This window comes from Solea solea, chromosome 18 (genome assembly GCF_958295425.1).
Source record: "Solea solea chromosome 18, fSolSol10.1, whole genome shotgun sequence".
NCBI classification, from domain to species: domain Eukaryota; kingdom Metazoa; phylum Chordata; class Actinopteri; order Pleuronectiformes; family Soleidae; genus Solea; species Solea solea.
This window is the reverse complement of record NC_081151.1, coordinates 16,442,249-16,462,543: the sequence shown is the minus strand read 5'-3', so window position 1 is coordinate 16,462,543 and position 20,295 is coordinate 16,442,249. Positions and strand designations below refer to the sequence as shown.

General features: G+C 39.8%; 2 protein-coding genes across 3 annotated transcripts in view; one reads left to right on the top strand and one right to left on the bottom strand.

Annotated features, from left to right (window-relative positions):
• The window catches only part of zfyve26 (zinc finger, FYVE domain containing 26), a 30,797-nt gene extending 22,286 nt beyond the window's left edge, over positions 1 to 8,511 (top strand). For both annotated transcript variants that reach the window (XM_058616364.1, XM_058616363.1), the window contains exons 33-43: positions 143 to 290; positions 901 to 1,110; positions 2,173 to 2,388; positions 3,004 to 3,201; positions 3,591 to 3,671; positions 3,774 to 3,901; positions 4,033 to 4,207; positions 5,079 to 5,138; positions 5,455 to 5,637; positions 5,750 to 5,800; positions 5,974 to 8,511. In XM_058616364.1, the coding sequence (XP_058472347.1) occupies positions 143 to 290; positions 901 to 1,110; positions 2,173 to 2,388; positions 3,004 to 3,201; positions 3,591 to 3,671; positions 3,774 to 3,901; positions 4,033 to 4,207; positions 5,079 to 5,138; positions 5,455 to 5,637; positions 5,750 to 5,800; positions 5,974 to 6,186 (1,663 nt within the window). In that variant the 3' untranslated portion in view covers positions 6,187 to 8,511. The remainder of the gene's footprint in view (positions 1 to 142; positions 291 to 900; positions 1,111 to 2,172; positions 2,389 to 3,003; positions 3,202 to 3,590; positions 3,672 to 3,773; positions 3,902 to 4,032; positions 4,208 to 5,078; positions 5,139 to 5,454; positions 5,638 to 5,749; positions 5,801 to 5,973) is intronic.
• A 747-nt stretch (positions 8,512 to 9,258) lies between these two features.
• rdh12 (retinol dehydrogenase 12) lies at positions 9,259 to 20,136 on the bottom strand. The gene is made up of 7 exons (XM_058616366.1): positions 20,003 to 20,136; positions 15,024 to 15,142; positions 14,671 to 14,826; positions 14,111 to 14,215; positions 13,692 to 13,901; positions 12,362 to 12,551; positions 9,259 to 10,933 (listed from the first exon to the last, which is right to left on the bottom strand). The coding sequence occupies exons 1-7, from the start codon at positions 20,074 to 20,076 to the stop codon at positions 10,831 to 10,833; spliced, it is 957 nt and encodes a 318-aa protein (XP_058472349.1). The 5' UTR covers positions 20,077 to 20,136; the 3' UTR covers positions 9,259 to 10,830.
• Between the last annotated feature and the right edge of the window lie 159 nt (positions 20,137 to 20,295).

The following is a 20,295-nucleotide window of genomic DNA, read 5'->3' as shown; positions in this document are numbered from 1 at the left end:
TGGAGAAATAACGCGGGCTGCATGAATTGTGCTTTAAAGACAAATTTAATGTTGATCTGATTTGCAGCAGAGGTAGAAACATCAAGGTTTCAGAGTCTGGAAGTTAAACTTTTCACTTTTCTCTTTTCTCTTTTGTCCACAGTTACATCAGTAAAGTAGATGTACTTAAGATTCTCGTGACAGCCAATTACAAATACATTCCTTCTCTGGACGACATCCTGGAGATTTCTGCTGTCACACGTCTCCGTAATCAGCTGCTGGAGGCCGAGTACTACCAGCTGGCAGTGGAGGTTCGTCACATGGTGCTTCTGTTACCATATTTACATGACTTTAATCAGTCAGTATCACTGTACACAATTTCACAAGGCATATTCCTCACCTTGCCCTTGTCAATTGGGCTATAAATGAGGAGTGATAGAAAAACGAACAAGATACATATGTATGAAAGTGTGTCTAATCAAGACTAGAAAATACAGTTTATGAATAATATGAAATGTTATATGTTGCAATATGCAGTAACTGTTATGCCACGTATATGCCACTTTTTTAAATTTTATATACAGTATATGCCTGTCCTATCTTCTTTCTTTTTCTGTGTTAAAATCTAACTTATTTTTCCCCTCTCCTTACTTTATTCCTGTTGGTCTTTTTTTACATGTTTTATTATCTTTTGTAACTGTGTTTATTTAAGCACCTTGAGCTATGTTATATATAGTAAAGTTGTGTTATTAAATAGTTTATTATTCCTAGGACACTTTCTTTTATTTATCATTTTTCAAAGGCAGTCAGATGATCATGGATTATTAACCCACCAGATCTAAATGAAATAAATAAATATTTCTTGGAATAATTAATTTTAATTCATTCTGTGGCTCTCTCAATGTCTGTCTGCGATGCTAGGTGTCAACCAAGAGTGGACTTGACCCAGGTGGCGTCTGGCAAGCGTGGGCGATGGCTTCTCTGAAGGGAGGAAACCTTTTTGGGGCAAGGGAGAAGTTTTCCCGCTGCCTCAAAGCTCCAATGGACCGCAACCAGCTCAACCTGGGTTCCTTACTGCTGCAGGAGATTGTCCAGCACCTGGAGACCATAGTACGACCCACTGTGTCCACGGTAAGAAGACACCCTTTGTCTTTGTCCTTTATCCACATTACTGCTGTAGCAATAGGAAGGTTACTAAGCCAAACATAGACAATTCATGACAATGGAGATCAGCATATTATAAGATGATATTGTTGAAGTGTTCTAAGGCAAAATAAGCTTGATATTTTATCCTGCATGACTGCTGGGCAAGTTACTTGAGGTGAGTGTGTTCCGTGTTTGTCACTGCTGTGTCTGCTTCGTTGCACTCGTGCCACCACGCTGCCCTCATAATTATGCCTCATTGGTGTATGTCCCAAACAGTGCTGGGATCGTTTTGGCTAATTCAATAAAATATGTAACATTAGTCTCCTCATTTGTAGGTATTTTAACACAGAGAAAGAATAAATATAAATAGGTCCCATTGGACAAACAGTGTTTGAACTTCAGCAGCTCGTCAAAGATCATGTCCACAATGTCTAAATGGTTTCACTTGCTGCCATTTTATTGGCTGATGAGATATTTGAGTTAACAAACAGTTGAACAGGTGTACCTAATAAAGAGGCCAGTGAGTGTATAATGTTTCCATTTGGTTTATTATAATTCCACTTTATGCAAACAATTGTTAGTTGTTCGTCTCTTTAAATGTGATAGATGTGTGTATGTATGTATGAAGTTGTTAAGTATGTCATTTTATGCAGTTGTGACGTGCTGGGAAAGGTTGAAAATGGACCTTAGAATTAGAATTTTACCTTAGAAAAGGTGTGTGAACCCTGTAAATTATTACATTACATGTCATTTAGCAGATACTGTTATCCAAAGCGACTTACAAGGGAATTGAGTACAACAATAAAGGAAAGCACCACCACAATAACATTTACACCTTTAGTAAAAAACAATGCAATTCAAAGTGCTTCACAGTATAATAAAAAAAACAAGCTACAGTAATAGGATAATAAAGAAAACAGGAAACCTTTAGTTAATACATTTGTTGAGAAAAGTCGAATTTGGGTGGTTCCAATGTTTCGTGCAGTGTTTGCACACGTAAAATGTAGATGATTCAATGTTTGTTGTGTTGTGTTGTGTTTGTGTTAGTCTTTCGGTGAGGACGTCTTGGCCTCCCTGCGGGAACTGGAGGAGGTGGTGAATGACACGGTTACTGTCGAGAAGCCAGAGGCCCAAACGCAGAGGGGCGACCTCAACCAGGAGTGTCTGTACTACCTGAACACATACGGCACTCACCTGGCACTCATCGGCTTCTACATGCGTCACGACTGCATGACTGAGGCCGTCACGTACCTGCTCAACAGGGTGAGAGAATCGTTTTATGGTATCATTTATCTGGAATCACAACAACTTTTGTAACCTTTTAAATATGGTAGAGTGGTGAGTTACACATTTTCATGCATAGTGACAAAGTCAGAAGAGACATTATTCACTGCTTTACACACACACTTTAAAGCCGGCATGTCTGAACGATTTCACACACAGCAGATTTAGGGTTTTGGCCCAAGGTTCACTCCTCAGAATTAATTCTGGCATCTCTCATCACATTCCTGTGTTTTTGACATGTGAAGATTGATTTGAGGAGGTTGACAGAGAAGGCTGCTGCAGTACGGAGCATAGCAGAGAATATTTATTAAGTGCCCAGAGGTGTTTTTGATGCTGCAGATAAAAAGGTACCTCTGCCTTCTATTTTAGACTGTAAGACATGATTCTCATGCTCATTACTCCTGGTTTGTTTTTAAATAGGTCAAACGTGCAATAAAAACACACAATAATGAAGCTGTAGGTGACCAAAAAAGTGTGTACTTCTCCTGTTTTCTAGACCTAATTTTAAACGTTACACCTAAAACAACTGCTGCCTCTGCATTCGCTTCTATTCCACTCAAATTTAACATGTGTTTTTCTGCCGTCATGGTTCAGGATTGCCCAGAGGAGGTGTTTTTAGACGGTGTGTTGCAGCCCAGTCTGGAGCGGGGGAGACTTGGAACACTGCAGGGGATACTAGAAAAACTGGACCCCAGCCTGGAAACATGCAGCCGCTACCTCCTCGCCGCCTGCCAGTTCCTGCAGCGACGAGGATACTTTAACACTCTCTACCAGCTCCAACAGTTCATGATGGTAAAAAAAAAGAAGCATTTTTTTCCCCTTTTCTTCTTTGAAAGTAAACAGAAATACTGGTAAGAGGATTTTATGGTTTTCTTTTTCCGATATCCAATCCAGTTTGTAGCATCATAGCGGCTTATCCCTAGGTTCCCTTCGTCATTTCCACGTTTGACGAACACCGATCAATTAATCAATCATTTTTTAAGGTTTTCTGATATGTTATGGAACAATCAATTAATCGAGAAAATAATCGACAGATTAATCGATTATGAAAATAATCGTTAGTTGCAGCTCTAAAACCATGGATATTTAAATATATCAGTAAATGCTTGGATACCAATGTCATGATGTCGGGTTGCTGACAGATAATCACATCATCACGTAAATGTTCTTCATGTGAACAGGACCATGTACGTGCAGCCATGACCTGTATCCGCTTCTTCACACATGGAGCCAGTTCGTATTTACAGCTGGGAGAACAACAGGTATATCACATTTTTTCCCACATTTGGGAGTTACACATTTGGCAAAGCATTTGAAACTATTGTTTTTGTGAGAGTTCATGTTGCTTTGTTGTCCCTGTGCAGCGTTGGTTGGTCAGAGCCAAAGAGCATCTGAGGACATACCTTCAGGAGCAGCAAGGTCGTAGCGCTGGGAGGAAAAAACCTCAGGTCAACTCATTCAGGAAGATGATGTCGTCCAGTGATGTGTCCAGGTTATTTCACATCTTTATTTCACACTCATGGGATGGAAATAGCTTTGCCATGTTTACTCTCTGTCAGATAGACTTTTTTATAATGTTGTTATTTTAAAAGTATGGACTTACTGCTGTCTCGATTTCATAAGGCACATGAACACGATCGAGCTCCAGCTGGAGGTGACCCGCTTCCTGCATCGCTGTGAGACTGCAGCCTCCTCTAAGGCTCCACAGACCAGAACACCTTCCTCCAAGACCTCAAGGTCCAATTCACCTCCTACTCTGTTTGGGGGAAGTCCCGTGAAGGTCGAGGTGGCCTGTAAGGTGAGCTTAACCCTTAGAACACATTACTATATTAAAACATACTGTATATACAGATGTTATAAGAATGTGCAATATAGAGTGTGTTATATCCTTGTGTTTTGAAAATGTAATTTTGGGACTTTTTTTTTGTTTGTTTGTTGTTTTTTTTTAAATATGCAATATAACACTAATCCTAACTTTGACTCAACAACACATGAGAAGACGAAAAAACGCATTTTTAAAGCCTGAAGACCTATAGATACACACCCCCAGGATGTCCATATAAGGAGTTGTGTATTCTTCCCAAAGCATTTTACCAAGGGTGCATCTGTGGCATTGATCTGTGCCAGCAGTGAGGTGTGTGAGGTATACACTTTGTAAAATTAAGCAACATTTATGGGTGAAGTTGCCAGTTGCAGCTGAATATCCCTCACCCCACCCACTGTGGGCTATTTTTCATACATGGTTGTCCAGAATGGTGATGAAAAATTAAATAAAAAACAACTATTTCTATCGATTTGCGTATCAATATCAGTATTGTAGAGTATTGTTATTTTATTTTCAGTTTTTGCCAAATGGAAATGCTTTCACCTAAATGTTACACACTGGACCTTTAAGATAGATTTTCTTTACATGGTAAAACACCTTTATATGACTTGGAAAAATAACTTTTACATGAATTTAGACTTCGAAGTAACGTATTGTTCAAATGGGCAGAAAAAGAGGAAACAAAGGAATCTGGTCTTGGAAAAATAAGTTTGTGATTATATTTTTAAATAAACTCACTAAGAAAACTGTACATTGTGTGTGTATATATGAAATATTGGACACATGGTTGGGACTTTGTTTTGCTATATTATGTACATTAAAGCTCTTATTCCGTTAATTCCAGGTGATGCTCGGAGGAAAAAACATAGAAGAAGGGTTTGGTATTGCATACAGAGTCATACAGGTATGTTGATACATTGGATTTATTTAATCCGAGATTATAAAGTCAACCTTAACCGCAAAAGAATTCATATTGATATTTTACCTAAAATTAATTATATCTTCAAAATATTCTGCCTGCTGTTCATCTGTAATAGAATTCATTTATTTTTAAATGAATACAAAGGTATAAGCTGTTATTAACCAATTAACTCACATAAGCAGCAACAAGGCTGTATAGCCAACCAAATAATGGAGAGTGGTCCTCCATGTCTTAAGACGTATAGTGGCAAGTCAATTTAAGAAAGAATGTTCCTTCTCTCTCTGTCTTCCTGCCTCAGGACTTCCAGCTGGAGGCCCAGGCCGTGTACACGCGGGCCGGTCAGAGGCTGGTCAGACAGAGGCAGTATGGAGCCGTGCGACAGCTGCTCAAATGTGTCAGCGAATCGGGCACGGCCACCAAAAACGACTGTGACGCCCTCATCCTCAGCTGTGTCTCTGTCGCGGATAAGGCGCCCTCTGATGTGAGTGACGGAGACCAAACAGAAGCCAGATAAGACATGAGAGTATTTCATGATAACAAAGCGTGACCCTGACTTGACTCCATTTTGTTTTCTGGTTCTTTATCTGATTTAGGCAAAGGAGCTGGAAAGTCTCATTCTGGAAACCAAGAGCACAGATAGCAAGGTAGTGAAAGAGTGAATATTCCTCCTGCATGAGGTCATCTTTTACAAATGTAGAAACCACAATGACCCTGACTTTGTTCCTCGTGTCATTCCAAGTTCTCTTTATGAGCTCCACTGGACCACAAAGACCTGCTGAAGAAACTAATATGGTCTTTAAATTCCCTCCGTCTGCAGATCAAAGCCTACCTGATATGTGGGAAACTGAGGCCCGCGTACCTGCTCGCGGTCAAGCTGGAGCCCAGCCGCGCGGGCCCGTTGGTCCAGGACGTCCTCCAGGCCGCCGAGGGAGCACAGGACTCAGTGATGCAGAACATCTGTCGCCAGTGGCTGTCCGAACATCACAGCAAGTCGTCTCAGCAGCGCCAGGGCCGACCCAGCGCCAGGTAAAGGCACAGCCCGCACAGCAACAGGGGAAGACACGGAGCACTTACAGATCACCTGCAAATGAAGTGCCATGGTTTTCTGATGTAGAAAAAGACGCATCTTAATGTGCTGGGGATCAAAATCACAACCTCGAGTATCCACCGATAACGATATCAGTCCAACTCAGTTGTTTATATCTTTTAAACTACTGAGCTATTAAAAACACATCTGCGCTGGTAAATTTAGCCCCTACTGTTGCCAGTCAAGCTTTTATTGGGAAATTTGGATTCTATCAGAATACAAGATTAGCGTTCTGCGATATCCATTATATCTGTGATATTGCATATCCGTATTTTGACCAGTAGTGGACTGATACGGATTCTGAACATCGTGGAAAATGTCTATGATTTTAAAACATACATATATATATATATATATGTGTATGTATATGTATATATGTGTATGTATATATATATATATATATATATATAAAATCTTTGTCTGACCTTTCTGCAGTGACGCACACACATAAAATAAGATGGGTTTTTTTGGCACTTACGATTTGCACAAAAAATTATTAGGAAAAGATGAATTGAAAAAAAATTTAAAATGCTTTTTGAGCCTGAGTGATGTGGAAAAAGTATTGAGTATTGATTATGCAATGATGGAAACTGATTTAGTGAATTTCAGTGAATTATTTACTCCTGCTTCTATATTTCACTGCTCTGGAAAAACGATGTAATGGGATATGAGGTGAGGTATGTGTGAAGCCATGTTACTAAATAATTATACATTAATGAAAGCGATAGCAACTGTTATCAGGTGACAACGAGCCAGAGCAGTCGTAGTGTGACGCTATGGCGTCAGTGGAAACCGTGATGCGTAAAGACCCTGATGGTGACGATCACTATCTCTCTGTGAAGCTAACAAAATCACCAACGTGCTTTATTTGAATTCTGTAAATGTTTTTCCCGTCATCTCTCGCCTCTACAGTATTAGAGAGGGAACAATGTTACTTTTAATGTAGTGACGGACACGGTCACTAACACACTGAGTCAGTTATTTGACTTTGGAAGGTTTGTCTTCTACCTCAACCTAAAGGGAAAATATCTTTAACTGACAGTTGTGTTAATCTAGTTGTGTAGATTATTGTTTGCCATCATTTTTATTGAGCTTTTTAATCACACTTAAATACTTAAAGTCAACACATACCATTATTTTCATAATAAGTTAAGCTATTACTTCCTCAATTAATATTGTTTGGTCCAGAAAATGTCAAAAAAAAGTTGATTTGCACTCTAAATGATAATTGTCTCAAAGGTCTTGCTTTCAGTTTTAATGATTTGGAGCAAACGGACTCAGAAATAATCACATTTAAGAAGCTAAAAAAAAATCACAAAGCTTACCATAAAAACCCTCAAACTGATAAAACGGATTCATCGATGATCAAAATAGTCGCCGATTAATCTGATCATTGATCGATAATTGATTAATTGTTGCAGCCCTTGTTTTTGTAATCATGATCGAGCTCTGTACCTGTTTTACATTGAATTGCACTGTTTCTGGTCAGCTTTCAGCACATGTTCCCTGATGATATACAGAATTAAGATTACTAATAAAAAAGCATTTAAGGGCATTTGAGAAGAAATTTACAGTATTATTTTTCGTTGGATATAAAAAGGGACCAACATGTCGATCAGGTTTAATTAATTATCCATTAAATCAAATCTCTTATGTCATCTTGTGTTTTGGTGATGATTATTGAAAGCGTAGCTAATATTCCCCTCAGGGGAGACGTGACACGTGTCTTTCAGAGCCAGTCGTAGCAGTTAACACAGATAATGATATGAAAAGCGTTAGGGATCTGTGGTCACACATGTTTTTTTCCAAAAACCTTCAGTGGGAAAACAAAGTAAATGTAGTGGCGCCATATATTCTTTTTAAATCCATTTAAGTGACAATCACCCGTGTTGCTGAAGCTGCCTCGTCAAAAATGTGTTTGTTTTTCTGATCGCACGGTCACGAAGTTCATCTTGTGGAGATAAGGGTTCACTGTGTTGTCCCTTTGATTTTCTTCCCTCTGCTGCTTCAGTCTGAAGACTCATACGTCATCCTGTGATAGTGAGTGTTTACTGGCACTGTAAACACTTTTTGCACTGTAATCCTTAGGTAACTTCAACTGTTGTCTGCCCACTGCCGCACTTTATATTAGTGAGAATAATACATGAACTTCTTTTGGGAAAAATAAATAAATGAAGTAACTAACTTTACAATACAGGGACTAATGATCATTTCATTTTGTTTACTTGTAAAAAAAAATGAAATAATAAAAGAAATATGGAATACTGAGCTTGATTTTGCCCCATTTTTAAAAAAAGATTAACGGAGAAGTTCAGCATTTACTTCTTTGCCTTCAAGACAGTAGGTCGGTGTTATACCACTATCATTGTCTTACTTTTATTGAAACTTTAAAAAACTTTTTGACCCCACCCACCCCTGCGCTGCAGTTGTATACACACAAATGCTCCCTCAGTCAGGTCTGATAGTTTTACTTGACAGAGTTGACAGAGAGCCAAAATTCACCCTCCAGCCTCCTCTTAAGGTTACTGATTAAAACAGGCGTCGACTAGTTGTAGCTTTATATTTAATCAGATTTGACCAGTTGAACTTTTCTAATTAAAAGTATGTGGAGACATTTCCCATTTGACACATTTGGAGCAGTTGAATACATAACATCTGTGTTTGATATTAATTATAAATGGGTTTTTTTTACCTGAGAGGATCCATGTGTTTGTCCCTGAACCCACTTCTTCACTGATGATTATTTCCAAGGATCGAAACTACAACCTTTTTATAACAACGTTTCTTTTTATTTACATCAGATGTAAACATTCAAGTCTTAACATGACTGTAAGTGTAGTAAAAGGCATTTTTACACTCGTATAAAACACAGGATGTAAACTCTTGGCAACCTTGCTTATGAATGCTGAGAGGGAAATATGAAGAGGGAGAATTTAAAAAATGCAAAACTAGTTCCTCCAGGAATGTGCAGTTTTGGGCAAATGGTGAGAAAAAAATGAAAAACATGTCTCTAAATATTGCAGTGACATGATTCTGACTCTGATTTGATTGAAATAGAAAAACGGTCTTATAACCTCTATGTTGTACAATTATCACAAAATACATGTATGGGATTGAAGCCGTCTTGGTTGTGACTGACGCTGATCTTCACTAATTCTGTTTTTTATTTATTTTGTAATCAACCTGAATCAACACTGTAAGAAACCCTGCGATTGCAAAGACTTAGAAATGCTGGCACGAAAAAAGTGAAGCAATTTAGCTGCAAGTTCTGAAGAAATCTAAACACGCAATAGACGAGAAAGATGCTGGTCTTGTACCCTGGCTTAACCCTTCACAGTAGCCTACAGCATTACAACGCATCATGTTGCTTTTTTGCCTACACTGAAGTCACATTGTGTCACAAAAATATATATAGGGTCAAATAGTTGATTACATAAGAATAATAATAATAATAATAATAATAAAGTTGGATGATTTTGGTTTGTGAAACTGTTCAAAGATATTCAAGTTAATATTATGTAATTACAGCATTATTACACAAAATAAAAGCAACTTTACTTTATAGTACCTCTTACATAATTACCTCAAAGCCTATTCGGTAAGAATCAAAGTACAAAACATTAAAACTGCAGAATAGATAAGGACTCTAGGGAGGACTGAGGCCTCCATCACATGTACAAGGGTATTTCTTAATTTATTATAATATTCCAATATAAGAATGCCTCTATGCAGACAAAAAATAATGATGGAGTTCCACAGGGCTCAGTACCGTTAACTCTTCACGCTATGGAGCTACGAGGTTGCTGATGTTACACAATCCCATCATGCAACGCTCTCGACAAATCCAAACGTTCAAATCCATAGACGGACATACGAGGTAGCATTTATACCAGGCCAATGTGTCATCCATCGCTGCCTAACTGTTGTTCCCCGGGATGACAAAACAGTCAAAGGGAGAATTGTTTTTCCCGTATCCAAGACGCTCGAGAGTGAGCGTAGAAGATGGAACGAGGAGGACGCATTTCAATGGGATCACTTCATACCAGGTACACAATCCAAAGCTTACTAACTTGAATATCTTGTTTATTTTACATACTGCAGGTCTGTTTCCATACTCTCCAAAGGGGCCACATTATAAGGTTCTGTCTCTAGACTTAAAAGCGACACTGTCGTTATTCTTTTTTTGCAGAAGCTTTTCCTGAATGTCTGGTCCTGAATGAGCTGTAACTTTTTTACTTTAAACCTTACATTGTAAGGCAGAGACCGTGCTGCGATTTGGCACTATACAAATACAAATTGGATTTTAATTAGAAAAACAAAGCTGTCTTTCAAGAGCCAAACCAACAGGCAGTGAGAAAGCCCTAATTGCGAAGCCCTGTTGCTCAATCAGAAGCCTGATTGGCTGACAACAATGATTTCATTAGCCGAAAAAACAATCCCTGTTTACACGACAACACTGAAAATTGAGTTTCATCATTCAGGAAAAAGTCTGGCTCAAGTACAGTTTTGGTGAATGAGAGAATAAAACTTAATGATAAGCCCATGTACATGTGGACAAGGCTTGACAGAAGGTGATAAAACTTCAAATTAGTGCCACTCGATACCAAGAAGCTCACAACTGACGTCCCACAGTCTTTTTGCCGTCTCGTCGTTTCTTCCCTGGAGAGCCACAGAGGCAGGCGCGCAGTCACTGAAATAAAAGGGGAACAGAATAATTACTGCATAAGGTCTTGTGATTATGCGAGTCATTCCCCCAGGTGCAGTGACTAATTTCAATTTAACCTCATGTGATGATATTATTAAGTGTCATATTTTTGCCGTCAAGACTTTGAAAGAGCAGAACTGGGCAGAAATAACAGACATAATCAAAAGACGTATTTTTAAAGGAGGGATGAAGTTGTTAAAGAATTGTCCTAAATGTTTTTTTGTGTCTATTAATATAACTCGTATACTGTGTGTTCTTCTCCTGTTACGGCACCCTCAGTGATGGTCCTTTTCCCCGATTTTTTCTTATATATATATATATATATATATATATATATATATATATATATATATATATAGATTATATATTAACTGTCCAGGGTGTACTCCACCTATCGCCCTATGTCAGCTGAGATTGGCACAGCACCACCCCTGCGACCCTCATCGAGGATAGAGCGGTAGAAAATGGATGGATGGATATTATATATTAAAGAAAAGAAAAGAAAACAAGCTACTTTACTGTCGTTAAAATGTCCAAGGATGTTTATGCGATTAACTCAAACACTATATGCCTCAAAAAGAGCTCATGGACAAGTTTTTTACCTTATTGCCAAAGTTTTTTGTCAGACAAAGTGCAGCCAACAATTGACTCTACTAAAAGACAAAGTAAACATTTGATCTACTGTATATCGGAATACCTTAAAACCTGCCCCACACACAAGGATTTCGCTCCCCATCTAGCAAATGTGGGTGCCTGATTACCCTGATTTGAACAGATTATCTGGCCAAATTATCCTGCATTAACCAATGAGAGCGAGTCGACTAGGAAACGGATGTTGCAAACTATTTGTTTAGAACCATAACCTGTACAAGCTAAATTGATTCCGTCTTCTCAGCCATGACTTCATCCAGTTTTGTTTTTTTGAGTTTCTCAGCACAAAATATCGAACCCACAACAGCTATTAACTGACAAAGGCGCCTCCATGTCTGTTTATATTCTAGTGCATTCTAAGTGCAGTTAAATCACACAAGTTTCTGTGAGATCCCAAATCCCTGGAGGACACGGATCACCTTAGCGACATTAGCAGCTCTTGCTCAGTAGTTAGCCAGTCTGCTCACCTCTGATAGCTACCAAATCTTCCCACGTGCTAACGTGATACGTACGTTTGAATACGTCATAATTCTGATTAAGCTAGACCAACAAAGTATTGCCAGTATGGCTGAATACATCCACAACAATCTTAGCATGTCATTGTCGGTACGTTGACACGCAACTTTTAATATTTAGCGTAACCTCAAAAAGCTTTTTAGCCTTTGACTAGCAAAAATGACAATGTATTATTATTATTATTATTATTATTGTTCATGTAAAATGATTATGTTGAACGCACATTTGTAACTTGTTGTCACGTACCTGAAGTATTTCCCAGACACAGAGTGGAGCTCTTCTGCCGCAGCGCAGTATATGCTGGTCTGGGCTCCTTCCGACGGGGTTTTTATGAACACGGAGAAGACTGACATGAACAGCATCATGAGAGTCGAGTGTCTGGAAAGGTCAGAGTTCACCGTGCCCGGATGGACCGCGTTCACCGTCACGTTGGTACCTGTAAGAACAAGTATTTACCTTTACTGTCAAGGTAAATACTCAACCATTCCATCATCTATGTGAGGTACCAAAGGTAAAATCCTTTCTGATAAACATCTTTTGAGCTGCTGTCAGTGGTTTTTGCTAAATTAAAGCTATTATTCTATATATTGTGTATCCACCAACTGTGTTTGCTGAACTGTATGTTCATAATACAATTTATAATGTCATTTCTGTGAACTGTGTGTTCAAGAAAGAGGTCTTTATTTTGTGTTAAAGATCCCATAGCCCGGAAGTGACAATTAACACTGCATTTTTGTGTGTATCTGCTTCATTACGTCGTTTATGAAGCCCTAAAAGTCCATAACAATCAGTTCAGCCACTGCTGAGAGTGCGGGGTCTGACTGTTTTCCTGAGCTCTACGAAGCGGAACGGCACTTCCGTTGACTAGTTACGTCACTGGCGAATTTCACCACTCCTACAATGAGAACTACTCTCATTGTAGCATTGAGCTCCGTACAACCGATATGCTTGGCAGATACAACAAGAGTAGTTCTTCTACGCGTGAAAGTAGCAATATAAAGCAGGACACAGCACCGAACTTAACCTAAAGGAAGGAGCAGTGCCAACAATACGTATATAACCGTCTGTTTGCTTGTTTTGTCGTTTAGCATTAGCGATAGCTGGCTACAGGCTAAGCTAAACGCTACGCTTGTGTTTATCATCTCAGTCTTTCACTTGTCACAGTGTCTTCTGACTCAATGTTTTGATAATTGCTAGCGGTGCATCTGCCTTTCCAGAGGGGGAGCTGCGGATTACGTCACTTCAAGGTAACTGGCTAATCGCAACAGTGGGAAAACGCTCGTTGGCTGGCCATTTACAAGACAGTCCGTGCTCTGTGGGTGTGGTTTTGGTCTGAAACAGCACGGCTGATGAGAGCGTCAGTGATGAGACATTTACATCGGCTCGTTTGTAGCGACTAGGACGTTTTTTACCGTAAAAACGACTTCATGTTTGTAAGTACACCTCCATATCTCACATATAAGTGAGATAGGACCATGCTATGGCCGCTTTAATGGCTTCAGTCCTACTCCAAAAAACCCCTACAAACCATGATGTTTGTGTTGACCAGATCAAAGTTTTGTGCGCGTTCATGTACCTTGGAGTCGACGAGCCAACTCTCTGGTGAACAGCAGATTTGCCACTTTACTCTGGCAGTATGCTAATCCGCCGTTGTAGCTGCCCTGGCTGTGGAGGTCATGGAAGCGGATCCAGCCAAAGTAGTGTGCGACCGACGACACCACGATGATTCGGGCCGGTGCGCTGTTTTTCAGCAGCCCAATGAGGAGGTACGTCAACAGGAAGTGACCTGTAAGAGAGGTAAGAAAAACACACGTTAATTCTGGCCAGGACATGTCATACTGCACAAGAAACTCAAGTGAAGAACTCCTGGGAAGTCCTCATAGGGAATGTGTACAGACTTTAACTGTAAACACACACAAACAGCAGACACAGGTCAGCACGCAGTGAATGTTCAGCTCAATTGGGACATTAGTGACTGTGTGATTACTGTCTTACCCAAGTGATTGACTCCGATGTGCATCTCAAAGCCATCAGTGGTTTTAGAGTAAGGACACATCATCACCCCGGCGTTGTTGATGAGGATATGAAGGCGGTCGACCTCTGTAGAGAGACGACATAAAATAAATAAAAACACAAAACAGTGAAACAACAGTGAAGCTGTGAAACCTGTTAAAGATCCAGTCTGGAACAACTGTGGGCTTCTGAGTAATTATCAAAACACTGCAGTCTCTATGACCTAGTTTTCACGAGGAGAGGAAGTTACGTGTAAGACATGATTGTGAAGTCCTACTAAACGTCCAGGCTTATTTTTAACACTAAAATCCTCTTCTGAAAGTTTTCGTGGGCTGTTCTTGGGAGTTTTATGAAGCTGCGTGATTTTTCAGGCGTGACTTAAAATGCATCACTTTGTGCAGCACGAGATGCGGTCACAAAAACAAAACACAACTTTACTGGGAAACAGAGAGAGACTTAATCAGTGTGAACTCATTTGACTCATTCTCTATATTGGTGCAGTGTAGGTAGATCTGACTATTAAACCGCCGCTTTGTTCTTACCTCTCAGGAAATCGTGTGCAAAGGCACGTATCGAGCAGGTATCTGCCAAGTCAAGTTTGCGAACCTCCACTTGTGCTTTAGGGTTGGCCGCTCGTATACTGGCCGCAGCCTCCTCGCCCTTTTCCACGTCCCGACATGCCATAATCACCCGGGCCCCTGCCACGAGGACAAATCATTAGGTAAGCTTTGAAAACAGACGACACATCTTTATACAGTTAGACAGTTGTTATGATGGTTTGGTGAAAATGTACATTCCCCGCTCTAATTAGAATCCTACTTCATAACCGCTTTAAGAGACCATAAACATAAGGAGATATTTTATTGTCTGTGATGGTTAAAAACCAAAAGATCACCTTGCTCTGCCAAAACCCGAGCTGTCTCCTTCCCAATCCCTGTGTTGGCTCCAGTGATGAGGACTGTCTTCCCATCCAGACGAGCAAAGGACGTGCACACTCCTCCTGCCGCGTATTTCCTGTTCATACACAATTATTACAGAATAAGACAAGCATTTGGGTAAACAAGGGGCACCTAAAAAACTGACCATGAGAAATTAAGCAAGGCAAATGTCCTTAAAAAGATAGATTTTAATCAAAATGTGTCCTTCAGACATGTAAAAATACACTAAAAATCACCCGTGACCCATCTGTGGGTCCCGACCCAGTCTTTTGGGTATCATTAAAAACATTATCCCTGTGGCGCCTTCAAAGAACTAAAGAGTCATTGAGAGACTGAGGATGGGCCCGATTGTCTGACGCGCTAAACAAAATATATTAATGAGACAAAATAAGTTATATAATATGTAATTATAATAATAATAATAATATTTTTTATTAACGGAAAAAAGGACAATCAGGTCATGGTCAAAATAATCACAGTAATTAAAGAAATAGTGATCAACAAAAAAATCTTGTCCTACACTTAACCACAACCACTTTATCCCTAACCCTTACCTTAACCTAACCACAGTTCAAATCTTAGCCCTAAACTTAACCAGTTCTTCACAAATGAGGTTGTGCCTCATTAGGACCAGGAGCCTTTTGCACGAAAGTAGAATTAAGATATCCAGGATATCTTAAAAAGCGAGTCTAAGTAGCTACTAAGTAGCAATGGAAACGTATGAAGAGCTGAAACACTTGATACGCAAAAGATACAATACAGTCACTTTTACTAAGATCAGAGAAGTCTGACTGGACTGTGGACCAACTGAATACATAAGTAGCCAAATATACAGTATATCACAAAAGTGAGTACACCCCTCACATTTTTATACATTTTTAATATATATATATATTTAAAATATATCTTTTCATTGGACAACACTGAAGAAATGACAGTAGTCTGTGTACAGCTTGTATAACAGTGAAAATTTGCCGTCCATTCAAAATAACTCGACAAACAGCCATTAATGTCTAAACTGCTGGCAACAAAAGTGAGTACACCCCTAAGTGAAAGTGTCCAAGTTGGGCCCAATTAGCCATTTTCCCTCCCCGGTGTCATGTGACTCGTTTGTGTTACAAGGTCTCAGGTTTAAATGGGGAACAGGGTGTGTTAAATGGAAGTTCAACATGGCACCTCATGAAGAAGAACTCTCTGAGGATCTTAAAAAAAAAAAAATTGTTGCCCTACATAAAGATGGCCAAGGCAATAAGAAAATTGCAAACACCCTGAAATTGAGCTGCAGCACAGGGGCCAAGACCATACACCGGTTTAAGAGAAGAGGTTCCACTCAGAACAGGCCTCGCCATGGTCGACCAAAGAAGTTGAGTATATGCGCTGAGCGTGTATGGAAAATAGACGTAGAAGTGCTGTCAGCATTGCAGCAGAGGTTGAAAGGGTGGGGGGTCAGTCAGTGCTTAGATCATACGCCGCACACTGCATCATATTGGTCTGTATGGCTGTCTTCCCAGAAAGAAGCCTCTTCTAAAGTTGATGCACAAGGACATGGGTTACTGGAACCATGTCCTGTGGTCTCATGAGACCAAGATCAACTTATTTGGTTCAGATGGTGTCACGCGTGTGTGGTGGCAACCAGGTGAGGAGTACAAAGACAAGTGTCTCATGCCTACAGTCAAGCATGGTGGTGGGAGTGTCATGGTCTGGGGCTGCATGAGTGCTGCTGGCACTGGGGAGCTGCAGTTCATCGAGGGAACTATGAATGCTAACATGTACTGTGAAATACTCAAGCAGAGCATGATCCTCTCTCTTCGGAAACTGGGCCGCAGGGCAGTATTCCAGCATGATAGTGACCCCAAGCACACCTCCACGATGACCACTGCCTTGCTAAAGAAGCTGAGGGTAAAGGTGATGGACTGGACCGAGCATGTCTCCAGACCTAAACCCAATTTGGACACTTAAAAGTACTCACTTTTGTTGCCAGCAGTTTAGACATTATTGGCGGTGTGTCGAGTTATTTTGAATGGACGGCAAATTTTCACTGTTATACAAGTTGTACACTGACTACTTAACATTGTAGCAAAGTGTCATTTCTTCAGTGTTGTCCCATGAAAAGATATAATTAAAAATGTGAGCGGTGTACTCACTTTTATGATATACTGTAACTACTAACAGAGCTTATTTGAGCTGTTCTATACTGTGCTATGCTGTACTGTACTAAAATTAAACTTTATTTAACTTTATACTGTACTGTAAACTGAGGATGGACACAAAGGGATTTAATGTAAAAAAACAGAGGTTTCCTACAAATAAAACTTAAAAAATAAAATAAAATTGTTGTAAAATGTCGATGTTATGTTCACGATTAATCGAGTAATCGTTTGGTCCATAAAATATCAGAAAACTTTAAAAAACACTGATCAGTGTCTGTCAAACCTGGAAATGAGGATGTTCTCAAATGTCTTGTTTTGCCCACAAACCAAAATTATTCAGTTTTAATGACTTCTGTGTTATATGGAGCAAAGAAATGAAGAAATTATTCACATTTATGAAGCTGAAACAATCAGAATTCTTCATACCGATTAATCGATTATCAAAATGGTTGACGATTAATTTAATATCTCGATTAATAATTGGTTAATCGAATAATTGTTTCAGCTCTACTGTAGCACAACTTAATATTCATTACTCTTATAGAGTAACATTTATGTTATAGCAGTTTATGGCTAGTAGGAGGTGCTACAGGGTGTTCTGGATGTTACCTGCATTAAAACCAGCTGAATGAAACATAAAGTTTTATGTATTGATATGCAGCGATATCACAAATGCATGATCACTGACTTTTACCACATACAGTTCCGCGGTAAATCAAGCCTTTATTTAACCCTTGTGTGGTGTTCGGGTCTGTGGGACCCGTTTTCATTTTTTATTAAAAGAAAAATGATACAATTAATTAATTTTTCAAACTGAGACTCACTGACTTTGGCTCATTTTCTGTGAAGAACATATATCAGAATACATGTTTAATGACCGCACACCATACACCCCCCCTACACATTTCTATTACATATAAGATGTCCGGGTCCACTGGACCTAATAGAAGTGTGGAAATTGATGTTCTGTGTACCACACACACACACACACAGCAGGCCTAGACAGGAGGAGGACAGAGTGTAGGTACAAAGAACATCAGAGGGTCAAATGTGCGAGAAAATGAGAGCAGACAGTGTTGACAAACAATGTTGCAACCTTGTGTGGGAACCGCAGGTGCAGAAACACAAAAGAAGCAGTTCCCACACAGTTCCTCTCAAGAGAGAAAAGTTTTTGATGATGATGTAGAGGGAGAGGATTCAGAAGAAGAGGTTTCAGAATTTGAGGATCACATTTCTGAAAATTCAGAGTCTGAGAGTGACTCTGAAGAAGATGATGAGATTGAGCATCAGCCAGTTCCAAAACAAAGACGAGCCACAGGACCAGGCGATCAGCAGCCAGCCCCAGGACCAACCGTCAACAGCCAGCCCCAGGACCAAGCAGTCAGCAGCCAGCCCCAGGACCAACCGTCAACAGCCAGCCCCAGGACCAACCGTCAACAGCCAGCCCCAGGACCAAGCAGTCAGCATGGAGCAAGTGAGGAAATATGGATGTCAAAAAATTCTGAAATTGAATGGTCTTCTCGCCCAAGAAAAGAGCCACCCCGCAAGGCTGCCAATGTGATAAGGATGCAACCAGGGCCAACACGGATGGCAGTTACTCACACACAGGACATCAAGTCTTCTTTTGAGCTTTTCATCCCAGATTCCATCCAGGAAATTATTCTTGACTGCACTAATTTAGAAGGAAGACATGTTTTTGGAGAGAGGTGGAAGGAAATGGACCAAACCCAATTACATGCTTACTTCGGAGTTCTCATCCTTGCTGTAGTTAACCATATATATTGTTTATACTTCTTGTAATTGGGATAAGGTAAACATCTGTTCAGTATTTTAACATAAAAGTGTTTGATTGTGAGGCATTAACAGCCACAAAATGCAACGGGTCCATCAGACCCACAAACGCTGGCTGAGTAACAACAATATGAACATTACAAAAGGGTTAAATGTTCCACTTGTTCATGTGAATATAAGAAAATGTAAACATTTTCTTATTCTTAGCAGGGACTGCCAGATAATCTGTGCTGAGTTCACAGCTCTGTGTTGTGCGCTGATTAATTTTGTATACGATCACTGGATAATTAATCAATAATCTCATGCAGGTACTTGTCCTGAAACACAGTGTCCTGTCAGAAAGTCTGTCCAAGTATCAGAGCTTCACCATCTAACATCATTGTGACACAAACACAGATGAATGAACGAGTATTTTATATAATTGCTGTCGTCACTGACTTAAATGAAACCACCTTTACAACCTTTCTAATCCTCTTAACAACTGCACAAATATATCACAAAAAAAAAAGTTTCAATCAAATACGAACATCAGTCTTAATGCAATCATTCAAGACTAATCAGAAGTAAAATGACATTAACCACAAAGTGTACACACACGTATATAAATGTGTATATTATTTTCTACACAGAACGTTGACAAATATCATGTCAGGTCGCGCGACCCACACCACCGAGCAGGGTCACATGACAGCCAATCGCTGTGCAGGAATAATGCATACAAATATAACTCCGCCCACGCTCAGCCTCGCGATAGGCCCGAACAACGTGAACTCCCACCGCTCCATCTTTCACTCCTATTGATTTTCCTGATCGGAACATCGATCTGCATTGAGCCCAATAAAACACAACGAGGAGAAATGACTTCCATTGGCGACCTTTAAATAAGCATTCAGCGGTGATTATATGTAACGGAAATCCTCACTATGCAGTCAACGCTGCTCCTGATGTGCACATTCACACCGGGTTTATGTCAGAATAAATGGCTCCTTTCTTACCTTATATGAGGTGCAAATAAAATCACCAGTAACGTCACAACTCCGAGCCCTGCGATGATCAGTAGAAGCACCATTTTAGCACCAGACAGACTGTGTCTTCCAGCGCAAAACCACTGTTCTGTGACGAGAACAGCTGATGTCTCTTGAAGAGGAAAAAAAAAGGGGGCGGTATGACGTAGACAACGTGCAGGGCGTCATGACGGGATTGTAGTTTTTACAGCATGACTGGCAAATAACTAAAAGGAAGTTCTTTTGTTTTACAGTATAAGAATATTATTAAAATCGTGATGAAA